General features: G+C 42.3%; 1 protein-coding gene across 2 annotated transcripts in view; it reads right to left on the bottom strand.

Moving 5' to 3' along the window:
- RBM15 (RNA binding motif protein 15) overlaps positions 1 to 8393 on the bottom strand; it is a 39523-nt gene extending 31130 nt beyond the window's left edge. For both annotated transcript variants that reach the window (XR_006780328.2, XM_045801548.2), the window contains exon 1: positions 4041 to 8393. Coding sequence is in view for 1 of the 2 variants with exons in the window: in XM_045801548.2 (XP_045657504.1) it covers positions 4041 to 6906 (2866 nt within the window). In the remaining variant the exon portion in view is untranslated. The remainder of the gene's footprint in view (positions 1 to 4040) is intronic.
- Between the last annotated feature and the right edge of the window lie 4959 nt (positions 8394 to 13352).

The following is a 13352-nucleotide window of genomic DNA, read 5'->3' as shown; positions in this document are numbered from 1 at the left end:
CTTGCGGGGGGGAAAAAAAGGTTATTCAGTACAAACGTTTACAATATTAAAAATATATATATTTCCCCTATGCCATTATAGATGAACATAACAAGACCTTCCTGGATAGTCCAGCTTGACTTCAAAAAGCACCAATAATACCCACTGGCACATACCTTGAATGAATTTACTATATGAATAGACAACAAGTAGAACAACAGGGTGGATTTTTTTAAGGACTGCAATTAAGTAAAGATCATAGGACTGAAAATACCCTTCATACTCATGTAACTGAGTAAAACTTGTCAAAAAAATTCAGAAAAAAGGATGTTTATAATCAATTTATGATCAATATATTCTAACATAACTTAAAAAATGAACTAAAAAAGGTGGCATTTAATCAAACTTTTACCCCCTCTGTTTTTATTCCATAATTAATATGGAACAACCCAGAACTACTGTTGTAGAAAGGGGTCAAGATACAAAGCCATTTAAAAATCCACCTTCTCTGTGTTACCAAAGACAGCAGCTGTTCTTTTAATAAAACTCATCAGAACAATTGCTAAACAGCCAAAGAACACTTTAGGACTTTTACTTTTCAACTGTTTAAATCAAACATAGAAACCTTTTTATTTCGCTAGACAGTTTGCTGTGGTTACCTGAAATCATTTTCTCCCTTTAGGAATATCATTATAACCAGAATGTTAACAGGGTCAGCTCCACTTCTCTTCTCGTTTTCATACCTAACTGCCATCTCAAAACCAAACACCGTAGCAGAGACAGAAAAAAAAAGTCCCAAAATTCTCTCCAAAACTTTTCACATAAAAAGGTCATTAAGGCCCTCTTCTCAAGAGGATTTCCTAATTCTGTTACCACAGAGGTTTTGGTAAATGGTTCCTATATGGACCCAAACTGCAGTTCAAGCTATATCTGCATAACAAGCAATTTCATGGTCTAAAGAATGCAGATTTCAAATTTTAAAAAACAAATATTGTCAGTGAAAACCTGCTCATAAAGTTTTAAATAAACCTAAACAGTGTTTGACTCTGAAAGCAACACACACACCCCTCACTTTTCCTACTGTATCTCAAATGATCTAACTGAATTAAGGGCCAGAGTATGTTACCTTCAAAATATGACAAAAAGCTATACCAGCCAGAGGATGGACATTTTAAGATGTAATCCTTAAAGGGAAAAAACTCTACGTACAGAGTCCAAGTATACATGTTAAACCAGGAATTTAAATTTCTGTGTGGAAAACTCTTTACAGGAATCCCGGTTACAACCAACAAAATAATATTTAAAAAATTGGCTAGGAGCTGAATGGTTGCTTCATTTTCCATAAACTTTGAAGTTGTGATCTAAAAGTCTTAATTAGCTTAATGTTTTTCACCAGCAATTACTTAATAATTAAATGATATACTGAAGAAATTTTCTTTGCATTCATTTGAACGGAGTTCCAGAAAAATCAATTTAGCTAAACGAGTATTTTTTTTAAAAGTAAAAGAAACAAGTGGTTGTTACAAAGAACATCCAATACTGAGATTATGAAATTCTGGCTAATGAGAATTTGAACCAGATAGCTTTAGACTCTTGCTTTCGTTCCATCCTGAAGGCTTAAATAGATAGTTTAACAGTATTATGAACCTGCACAACAGAATGGGCAACACAAATAAGAGATTCATCGGAATGATGGCACTCTGTAGGTAAGCACCAAACTAAACATAATTAGTTATTTCTAATACATACATTTAGAAATGGTATCAAGCCATTGTTTCGAAAAACACAGAAGCACAAATTGCCCAGATCTAACAAAAGCCGCCATGTCAGATAAAGATTCAAATAAACAAACATGGAGCAAAAATCACAGTACTCTTCGGTAAGTTGTTGTATCAACTTAAAAAAGAAAAAAAAAAAAAAAAAGGAAAATGGGAAAAAAAAACCCACACTTTGGATTAGAGTAAAATTAAATGTTGTGGACTTCACTCTCTAAAAGAGCAAAATCATTTGTCCAGCCTTCTTATCAAAAGATATTCAAAAGTTAATGGTTAGTGAGATTATTTAAACTGGAAAAATGTATCTAGCCAAACTGTACTTTGGCCCCTGTATGCACAGACTGCAAACTTGCATTAGTCTCTGAACAGTGTCTCCTCCACATTAGCGTGCCAAGCACAGCTTTTTAAAAGCAAAAGACACCAAATCTTACTTGTAGGATTTCAGTTATTTTCCCTACAGGCACACCAAGGGCCTTTGTGCTCATAGCCTAGTACCTTCCTTCTGTCAAAATAGCTAGTTTTTCCAGTTTAAAAACAAACAAACAAAAAACCCCACAACGACCTCCCAACTTAAAAAGAGAATTTATAAATGCATAGTGAAAACCAAAAAGGATGACACAGCAGTGATGAGGATTTCATGCTGACATGCATTAGACACCTGTCATAACGGAAAATAAAAAAATTACATGACATTTCCCTGGGTTATTATTGGTGCTATTTCAAAACTACCAGCTTTGATAACAGAAAGAAAACAGTTGAGTTCTGCCAGGCTTTCTATAAGTCACTTTCACAGAATAGAAACATGACCATGATCCAAAAGGTCCTAGAGTTTCTAATCATAATTAAGTATCAAGGGCCTTAGCTGAAGTCCTCAGCATTTAAATCAAGAGGGGAAATATACTTACTAATGACCTGAGAAACTAGGGGTGAGGACAGAGAGACAGATCAAAGAAACAAGACAAAAAAGAAAATCATCCATTACTGTTATGCAGCAAAAGCCCTTGTTAAGAATCAGAAATCGATATAACCTCAGCTTTGGAAAAAAACTGTGAGGGTGGGTTAAATTTTTCTGTATTAATTCCAGGTGTTTGGGAAATAAAACAATAAAAAGAGGTTTTTCCTACACTGACATTTCAGTTCTCTGTGGTTGGACACCAATGAAAATATTAAACACAAAATTTCAAAGATACTCAACATTTTCAATAATGTAATGTCATCGCTACTGTTTTATATGAAAATAAAAATACAGGCAAAATTTAAAAAGAGCATGTCAAAGGCATTTCACGATGACTTTAAAAATTTCTGCAATCTAGCTATGGCTGATTAATGCCCACTAAAACAAAAGCTGACTTATGAGCCTGCAGACAACTCTTCTTTCTATTATTGAAATCAGAAGTTTGCATGGATACAAAAAAACTCATCTTTGATGAAAAACACTTAAGTTTTGAAATATGCACAATTAAATTAGACCTGTACCTGCTATACCTCTCTGAAAGTCAGTAAAACCACCACCACACACCAATAACTAACCAAAGAATTCTGATTTTAAAAACACCTACTCACTTCTTGCATACTAGCATAAGACATATATGGTTTGTAACCTACTCCTCAATTTTTACTGAACAGTTACAGCTACAAACCAAAAGTGCACATACGGGATACAGAACTTTTAAGAACTAATGATAAAAATGTGTATGTTAAAGCAAACTCCCCGGGAATAAACCATGTATTTTAAGAGAAATACTCAAATACCTGATTAAAATAATTACATTGCTATACGATTTACCAGCTTGTACTTTTAAGATTCTTGATCAAATTTCAGCCACACAAACAACATTTCTGGTACAGGAATTATTTACCTATCTACCAATCAAGCCATTTTTAGGTGTATATAACCATCTTTAAAAATCAGTGGGCTCTTCTCCAAATCCCGACTTCTCAAAATTTTGGGTTTGTAACTCTGAGGATTTTTTTTTAAGCTCAAAGTTAAAAAGGGAAAAAAACAATTTAAGAAAAAAAGAGGACAAAAGTTACTCCTAAGAGTAGGAACTCCTAATTAAAATAAATCCATCTGCCTGCTACCTTCAGGGCATCCCTTTCACTTAAAATAACAGCTAAACTGTCCTGACTTCTATTTTAAAGGTTTATAAAAATATAAAAAAAAAAAGCTACAACTAAACAAATTCAAAGGAAAATTTCATCTGATGCTGTATCCCATTACACATCACAAAACAGGAACCATGTCAAAGTAGTAAATACAAGTTACACATGGACTTTAGGACGCACCACGGACAATGATCATGACCAGGTAATCTTCTTCAGATTTGGCCAGTGCCTTGGCAGGGGAATCCAGGAACTGCTGGGAGAACTCACAGGGTGGGAAAGCATGTAGGACCCCGGTGTTTTCCTTGTCTTTGTTGCCCCCCACAGGGAGGCTTATCACCCCAGCGGCCTGCTTTTGCTTTAAATAGGACACAAGGTTCCTAAGTGGCCTCTGAGTAGAGGTGGCAGTGTCTGACGTGGCTGAGGAAGAGGAGGACCTGCTGTCAGAACTTCCAGGTACAGCCAGAAGAATGGCATAACCATTGGGCCCTGCCACTTTGATGCGTCGAGTTACTTCATCCAACTTGGGCTGGTCCAAACGAAGACGCTGAGTGATCTTGAGCTGGGCTACTTTGCCTCCAGTTGAGCCCTCCACAAGAAGACTACTAGCCACTTGGAGGTCGCCCTGCAACAGATGCATGTTGGAAGGGAAGTTGCTATTCTTCAATAGAAGCATGCCCTGCCAGGCCAAACAGAGTTTGGGAGAGGCTGCAGCTGTGGGGGCTGTCCCACCATCCTGTTTCTGGGAAGGGGACTTTAGCTTCGAGGAAACAGTGCTGGTGCTTGGTGCACTCCCATCAGACCGGTCTTCTTTTTTCAGAGGGCTTTTTCCCTCAGTGGGAGCAGCTGTCCGGTGCTTCCTATCCCGTTCAGCTGATGCAGAGTTTTTACGGTCTCGTTTGTCACCCTGGCTCTTCTCCAAACTACCTCGTCTGTCTCTGACTGGAGAGGGCCTTTCCAAGATAAGAAGACGGGAAGATCGATCATTGTCACTGTTGTAGCGATCCCGGCTACTGCTCAATTCTGGGCTGCGGTCGGGAGAAGGAGCACAGTGACGTTTTCGGGGACGGTCACTCTCAGGGGACCTATCCAGGTGCCGGCCCCCACTCTCCTCAGGCGGCCTTCGCTTCCTAGGCTGGTCTCTGCTGCTGGGCAGATCTCGCTCACCTCTGTCCCGGTCCAAGGACCAGCCATCTCGCCTGCGATCCAGGCTATCCAGTGGCTCATAAGCAGGCACAGCAGTAGCTGCAGTCCGAGTGCTGCGTTCACGGACTGGGGGTGGGGGTGGAACCCAGTCAGAGTCAGGATAAAGGTCTCTGTCACGATCTCTGTATAGTAAGGGTGGTGTCCTATCCCGAGCACCCCTCAAAGGGTCAGGTGCTCGATGTCCAAAAGCATCTGTCACCAACTCATAATGAGTTAAGGGCAGAGGCTGCAGATATTGCTGCTGGTAACGATGTTCTGTATCTGCAAAGTCTACTCTAAGGCGACGATCTGGGCCACCAAGTGGAAAGCCACGCATATGGGTCCAGGCAGCATGAGCCGCATCGAGGCTTTCATACTGGATATATGCCCAACTATCACCTTTGCGGTAGTCTATAGTGCGAATGGTGCCAAATCGGTCAAACTCTCGTGCCAAGGCAGCAAGAGGCACCCAAGGTCCCAGACCACCTACCCAGAGGCGGGTGGTGGGTGTAGCTTTACCATAACCAATTTTGATAGGATTCCGAATAATAATTTTGCCAGACATTGCTAGTTTGGCCCGGTGAGACATGTCTAGGTTCTCAAATTTGAGAAAGCCATAGGTACTGGTCTGGCCCCGAGAAGGCCTCTTGATGTCTACCTCGGTGATGACTCCAAAGCGGTCAAAAGCCCTTCTCAGATCACTCTCTGTCACAGTGATGTCTAGGTTGCCCAAGAAAAGCGTCCGGTTAGCTCGCTGATCATCCTCGGGTGAGATCTCATCCACTTCTCGGAAAGGAGCAGCACCTGCTCCAGCTCCCACCCTTGGCTCAAGACTGTATGCTGGGCGCACTCTCTCATAGAAAGGGTAGTCTCGCTCTCTCTCCAGCTCACGGGGCAATGGTGGTGGAGGTGGAGGGGGCAGGCGGCCAAGAGCCAACTGCTGCAACCGGTAGTCTCTATATCCCAAGGCTGCGCCACCAGGGGAAAGTGATCTCTGGCCTCCACCTCCTCCAGGGGGGTGCCGGTGTCCACCTACAGAGGCCCCGACCACGCTGGCTGACGGAGGGTAAGTATCTTTGTCTAAAGGGGAGCGGCTGCGGCGCCGGCTCACATACACAGCTTCTATCTTCAGGGGCCGGTCATAGAGCACTAGGCGGCCTCGGGCATGCTTGGCCGCCCGCGCGTCCTCTGGCCGCCGGAAGTTCACAAAGGCTACTCGCTCATCCCCGCTGCCAGAACCCGAGAGATGACTGATTTTGACACTTACATCACCGAAGCGTTTGAACTCGTGAAACAGTCCGTCCTCCACCGCTTCGTCACTCAGCTGGGACCCCAACTCGCTTATCTTCAGTGTCTTGTATTCCCCGCCGTCCCCGCCGCCAGGAGCTGAGGAGGCGGCCCCAGAGGAACGTGACTCCCCGCCTCCACCCCGGGAGCTGCTGCGCGACTCGCCCCCGCCCGAGGAATTTTTGGTGCTTGGGGAGCTGTAACTATGCAAGCGGCTACTGGAGCTGCCCCCACCAGTGTCATACTCGCGGCTGCCACCTCGGCTGCTGGACTTGTCCAGATGAAGGCTGCGCCGCGACCCGCCGCCGCTGTCGGTCTTTCCGCTGCTACTCCCATTGCTGCCACCAGAGCCCCCTAACTTCTTGCTCCGCTCCCCGCGGGAAGTCGAGTCCTCACCTCCACGGGAGCGTTTGGGCTTGACTGGAGAGCGCTCCTTTCCCTTCATTGTTGCGGGTCGTCGGAGGTCGTCTCCGCGGAGATGATTAACCCGCCGCCCCGCGCTCGTTTCACACAGCGGAACCGCACGCCGCCATCTTGGACTCCGCCGCGGCAAAGGATCCCGCCCCGCAGTCCTCATTGGTCAATTAGCTCCTCTCTTTTACAGTCTCATTGGGAAAACGATTTGTCTGTCTTTACATCTCCCCGCGCTCCGGAAAGGCGCCCGCCCAACCACTGCTATTGGGTTCTCAACGCCCTAGTCCGAGTACCTCATTGGTTATATTTGTTGTCCATCTTAACGGTTCCTCGCGCCAGGCTGTAGCTCCGCCCCTAGCACTCTAGGGTCACCTGACCCAAACTCTGGAGGCGTTGATTGGACAAAAAGTCTGCCCTGTAACGGTACTTCTAGCGCGGTAAAAGCAGTGATCCCACCTCCTCATTCCTTTCATTGGTTTGTGGCTCCGTCCTTTAACTCACTATTTGGGAAGTCGGGCCATCTGTTCTGGCGTTTTTTCTGAGAGGCCCGCTTACAGCGTTCTCGCGAGAGAGAAAGCGCTCCTTTTCTCGACCTCTTCTTCCAACTCCTCGGGCGGCTGAAAGAAGTTTAAATCTGATTGGATGTTGACGAGAAAGTTGATAGGCTGAAATAACTGTCCATCATTCGCTTAAAGGGGTAGGCTCGTATACTGAGGAGGCTGACTGAAGGTGAAAGAGTAGAACACGCGCTTGCTGTGCGACGTCACTAAGACGTCGCGAGATGGTGACCCAGAGCTAGCTCCGCCTCCTCGCGCTTTCGGCGTTCTCTTCTCAAACATTTGGTCCCGCGGCGTATTTGGGTGTGCCTCGGCTCCTGGAACTCGAAACTTGTGGGCCGCCCACTTAATACTTGTCTGGGACAAGGGGCTGTCGCGGCGAATTCCTCAGGAAGGCGGCCGGGGTCGCCCAGCGGACACCATCTTAGTCCCTCTGGCCTCAGAACAGCCTGAAAAATCTGGGGCCCTGGGGTCCCCGGGGCAGGCTGGCCGTGGGTTCCCAGTTCGCCTAGTGCCGGTCCCAAGAATGTCTGGGGCTCTCGAGGGCCCGCAGCCCGGAGGGAGCGCGGCCGAGCTGCAGCCTTCGCCCGGGGCCGGGCTCTCCTTGGCGCTCCCCGCTCCAGCCCAAGTACCCCCTCGAAACCCGAGGCAGCTGGATACCCGGCGCCGGGGCCCCGCCGCCCGCGCGCGTGTCTCTGCGCTCCCAGTTTTCTGTTGCGAAGTCGCGTGCGTTTTGGAATTTGTACAAGAGCGGGTGATCTAGGTCCGTTCGCTTTTTATATGTCGTGCCCGCTCCCCGTTAAATAATGGAGTCAAATTGACGCTCCATAGGCAGACGGGTCGCGTTTTTTCTGCGGCTTCTCGTACGTCCCGGCATCAGGTTAGTGTAAGAACCCAGTAGCATAGCCACCTTGCCGACTCTCCGAAGGAACCTCTTTGCCTCCGCTTCAAAACCCAGTTTTCGTTCGGATAAATAAAGCACCTGTGCCAGGTGCTTCATCAGGTGAAGGGAGGAAGTGCTGAGTTAATCACAGCGGTTAGGCTTCTTGCCTTCCTCCCAGGTCTCCTCCTGGCAGAGGTTATGAGAGTTCTAGTATTGATCCTCTGCTCAGCCACTCCGTTCAAGTCCGATATGTAGGAGAGAATGAGAGTTTAAACATTAACAGTTTTTCAAGGTAATATGAATGTCCCCCAAACTGAAACCTAAACCTGAAAGCCGTGTTACGATCAGGACTGCAATGTGTTTAGCCCTGCCTTAGCCATCCTTCTCTTTCTATATAATCTTGAGGAAGGTAAATACGAATTTTATCTCTTGATTTGATCAAAGAAACTTGAAAGAAGCCTAGTATGTAAAAGCGTAAAAATCGGTGGCATTGTAGTATGTAGACTTACTCGCTGTATCAAGACTAGCTATTAAAATTTCATGAGGCATGGAACAACGTTTATAACATGCTACCACTTGTGGTTTTAACAAATAATATATATGCATAGGTGCACGTGTTTTTGTTAATATATTCATAGAAACTTCTTTGAGAGTACTTAGGTAATGGTTACTAAGATCACCCTGAGAGGAGGGTGGAGGCTTCGGGTGGGAGAGAGACTCAACTTTCCATTGTATACCTTTCTGCATTATTAAAAGGAAACTTCTTTTACCATGTGCAAAGCTATAACTGTTTCATTTCTTTAAAATAGCAATTATTTTTAGCTTCCCTTAAACTATTTTTATAGAAAAAGAAAAAAAACATACAAAAGTAGAATACTATAAAGACCTTCCATGTACCCAACACCCAATTTCAACAATTACCAACTTCTGTCAATCTTGTTTCCTGTACACTCTCTTCCCACTCTTCCCCATCTTTGTTATTTTGTTCCAGGTTTACCTGGTACATTTCCTGCCCCAGACATGAAATCAGCCATTTCTCAAAGGAGATCTGGTTCCTTTTAGTGAGAAATGATATTTAAAGATAAAAATCTGAATGTTAGGAGATAAAGACAACAACAACCAACACATTGTTTGTAAAAGCACAAAACAAAAGGCTTTACATTGTTATGGGATTTTAATCTTTCAAGGTTATATTAAATACAACAGAAAATTGAAGTTAAGCCATTATCTGATTACTTAATGTAATAGCCAATCCAAATAAACCAGGCTCCAGAGTGACTATTTTTGGCCTAAACTGACCTGCATAGGTGACTGAATGATCAAAGAAAAAGTAATGACCAAATCAGCACAGTTTCTCAAACATGACAGAGATTGAGGGAGCACAAGAATGGAGGGAAAGAATTCAAGGTGCAGGTACCAGTATGGGCGGCAGTTCCTGAGGCTCTGCTAGGCTTGGTGGCTTAGCATTTGAAATACCAGGGAGCTTGATATAAGCCCCTGCATACCACTGTTGGTGGCAGGAGAGCTTGCCTAAGGGGACTGGTGGCCTGTCTGCTGTTGAAAGGAGTGGTAAGTTGACTGGGTAGACAGAAAAGCCCTGGATTCTGTTATTAGTAACAGAGCCAAAATACAACCTTGATGTGTGTGTATGTGTGTACGTCCGTAACAGAATTGGATAATGACATAATATGGCCATGCTGTAGTCAAAATGAGTGTTTTCATTTCTTCTGTGTTCTTTAAAGTATGAAGGTGCTTAGTGAGGTTGCATAAGCCTATGTTCAAACATGTGCTTTAGAGGGAGCTGAAAGAGGAAAAAAGTGACCCATGGTTTAGAAGTCCAGGACTTTAAACCCTTTTTCTGGTGTTGGTGATGGAGTTGTTGAGGTCCAGTTCAAGGTTTCATCTGGCCCCCTTGTGAATGCCTTGTCAAAAACCAAGACACAGAGTTGAGGAAAAGCTGCCATAACCCATTCTGGTGTCAATGCTGGTCCCTTGAAAGCTATAATTCAGAGGCCCTTGAGGACACGGCCCGGCAGGAAAGCAGCCACAACTAGCTTTCTATATGAAGTGACTTTTTCCGTATCCTCTAAAATCAGTTTTAGATTTAAAAGGAAAAAGCAAAATAAAAGTTATGGAAGAAACTGCACAATTAAAAGTTATCAGTGTGTTTTCAATCAAATGTCTTCTTTCCACCCTCTTCCTATGTTTTATTGTTTGTGTATCTTCAGTACACAGACACTTTTGATTGCAATATGAAATTTATCTTGGGAGCTGAGAGCTGTTTGATTTCCTGGCAGATGCAAAAAGGCCTGAAGCTGGGAATTGAAATTATTTTCCCACCCACAACAGTGGATTAAAATTTTCGATTTCATCTTCCATCATAAAAGTGAGTGGTCTCCTGACAGTGAGGTTTATTTTGTTGGTCTGCAGAAAAAGCGTATATTTTACCCGTAGGCATATATTAAATCCTGAAATAGCAAACAATCATTTAGGACCCAGTTTGTATTATTAAAGTCACTTACTTATTTGTGGTTCGTGACCTTTATTAAGATATCATTTACATACCATAAATTTCACCTATTTAAAGTATAGAACTCAGTGGTTTTTCATGTACTTACAAAGCTGTATATGTGGTTCATCCTTTTAACATTGTTACAGAAAGCACTCTACTATAACTTCTCCTGCATGACTAAGCCCTAATATGATTATCTCTTTCATTTATTTAGACATCTTACAGGGCAGTGGCTAAGAGCATGGATGCTGGAAACAGCCAGTGTGGATTAAATCCCAGGTCTGCTATGGGCAGAAGAGTTACTGTTAATCTCTCTGGGCCTCAATTTTCTCATCCATAAAATGGATGAAGATCCTAGGATCTTCACTGGGAGGACTAAATGGGTTAAAACATATAGAGTTGTTAGAACAGTGCCAGGTACATGGCAAGCACTATAAACATGTTTGCTATTACTATTATATTTTCTTTTGGAACTTGGGTACATAGAATTGAATTAATCATAATTGTTAGTTCATGACACATAATCATTAATGGCCCATCCATGGGCCTTTAAACTTCTCATTTTTTTATAAACAAGCTAGTGAATACCCATGAAACTACCACTTGATCCAAGAAATAGAATGTTACTGATATCGTCTACCTAAATACCTTATCCTTATTCCTTATCCACTGCCTACTCTCATAGGTAAGTACTATCCTGAATCTGGTGTTTAACAATTTCTTGTTTTGGTTGCTTTTAAGAACTTCAAAGAATTTTTTTTTAAAGATTTTATTTATTTATTTGACAGAGACAGCCAGCAAGAGAGGGAACACAAGCAGGGGGAGTGGGAGAGGAAGAGGCAGGCTCCCAGCGGAGGAGCCTGATCTGGGGCTCGATCCCAGAACGCTGGGATCACGCCCTGAGCCGAAGGCAGATGCTTAAAGACTGCGCCACCCAGGCGCCCCTCAAAGAATTTTTTATTCTTTTTTTTTTAATTTATTTATTTACTTATGAGAGAGAGAGAGAGAATCTCAAGCAAACTCCCCGCTGAGCATGGAGGCCAGCATGGGGCTCAATCTCATGACCCTGAGATCACGACCTGAGCCAAAACCAAGAGTCAGATACTCAACCAACTGCACCACCCAGGTGCCCCAAGAACTTTAAAGAATTTTTTTTTAAAGGAATTTTTAAAAGTGTGTAGTGTATGTGTGTGTGCGTGCATGCCCGGGAGGGCATGTTCATGCACCTTAATGGTATTTTATTTTTCCATGTTTTTTAACTTTACACAAATTTATATTTGAACAATATAATATTTTTAATCTTCTGAGACTTGCATTTTACACTCCTCATGTTACTATGATTCTTTCGTATTAATATATGTAGCTAGAGTTTATTTCCATTACTGTAAAATATTCCATTGTATTGAATATACACTTATATATCCATTCTTCCTCTGATGGGCATATGGGCCATATTCTGTTTTTGTGCTATTATGAACAGTGCTACTATGAAGGTTGTTATTCATGTGTCTTGAGGCACACATGCAAAAATTTCTCTGGGATAAGACAGGGAGGTAGTGAGTAAGGAATACCTAGGAAGAGAACTACCAGATTAAAGGGAAAATTTAATGGTCAATTTTCCAAGAGAATGCCAAATTATTTTCCAAAGTGGTCTTTTTTTATCCATTTATATCCCACCAGCAATGTATAAGAGGTTTAATTAATCCACGTCATTGGCATTTTATAACTTTTTTTTTTTTTTTGCCAAACAAATGGGTGTCAAATAGTATCCCTCTGTGGTTTTAATGTTTTATTTCTCCAATTACAGTGAGGCAGTGAGGTTGTGAATGTCTTTATAAGTGTCCTGGCCATGTGTTTCTTCATCTATGAAATATCTGTTCATATCTTCTGCTCATCTACCGAGTTAGATCTTTCTTATCATGTATAGGAGTTTTTTTTTTATATATATTCTTGATTCTAATATTCTGTAGAATAGATATATGGCAAACATCTTTTCTAGTTTGCAGCTTATCTTTTCATAATTTGTTGTTAGCTCTTTTTGTATCTTGCCTAAGAAATCCTCTTCACTTCCTCCAACCTTGCTGCCAATATTTTCACTTATATTAAAATTTTGTTCTGTCTTATACATATAGAGTCAATTGATCAAGGTCCATTGAACATCTGTCTATGATTGAGGTTTCATTAACTCTATGGATTAATTTAGGGAAAGGTAACATCATTATGAAATTAAGTCTTCCTTTCAGTGAACAGGGATAGCTTCTCATTTAATTAGATCTTATTTAATTTCCATCAGCAAAATTTTTGTAGTTTTATAAGTACCCTTGCATGTTTTTTATTATGGTTTGCTGCTATTGTGAACAATGTCTCTTAAAGTTATACTTTCTGTTTGTCGTCAGTGACTTGAATTGCAGCCACTTGCTGAACTGTCCTATTTATATGAATTTAGTGTATAGATCACTTTGCGTTTTCTATGCAATCATGTTGTCTGCAGATAATAAGAGTATTTCTTCCTTTCTAATCCTTATTATTTTAAGTTTCTCTGGTCTTATTTTGCTAACTAGAATCTTTGACACAATGTTAAATAGATGATAGTGAGCGATCCTATGTTATTCCTGATTTTAAAGGGAATGCTTCTAATGTTTCTCCATTTAGGATGA

The sequence above is a fragment of the Ursus americanus genome, chromosome 12 (assembly GCF_024610735.1).
Source record: "Ursus americanus isolate L20-20 chromosome 12, mUrsAme1.1.p, whole genome shotgun sequence".
NCBI classification, from domain to species: domain Eukaryota; kingdom Metazoa; phylum Chordata; class Mammalia; order Carnivora; family Ursidae; genus Ursus; species Ursus americanus.
Note: the sequence above shows the minus strand (reverse complement) of the source record. Positions and strands in the feature narration are given on the sequence as shown.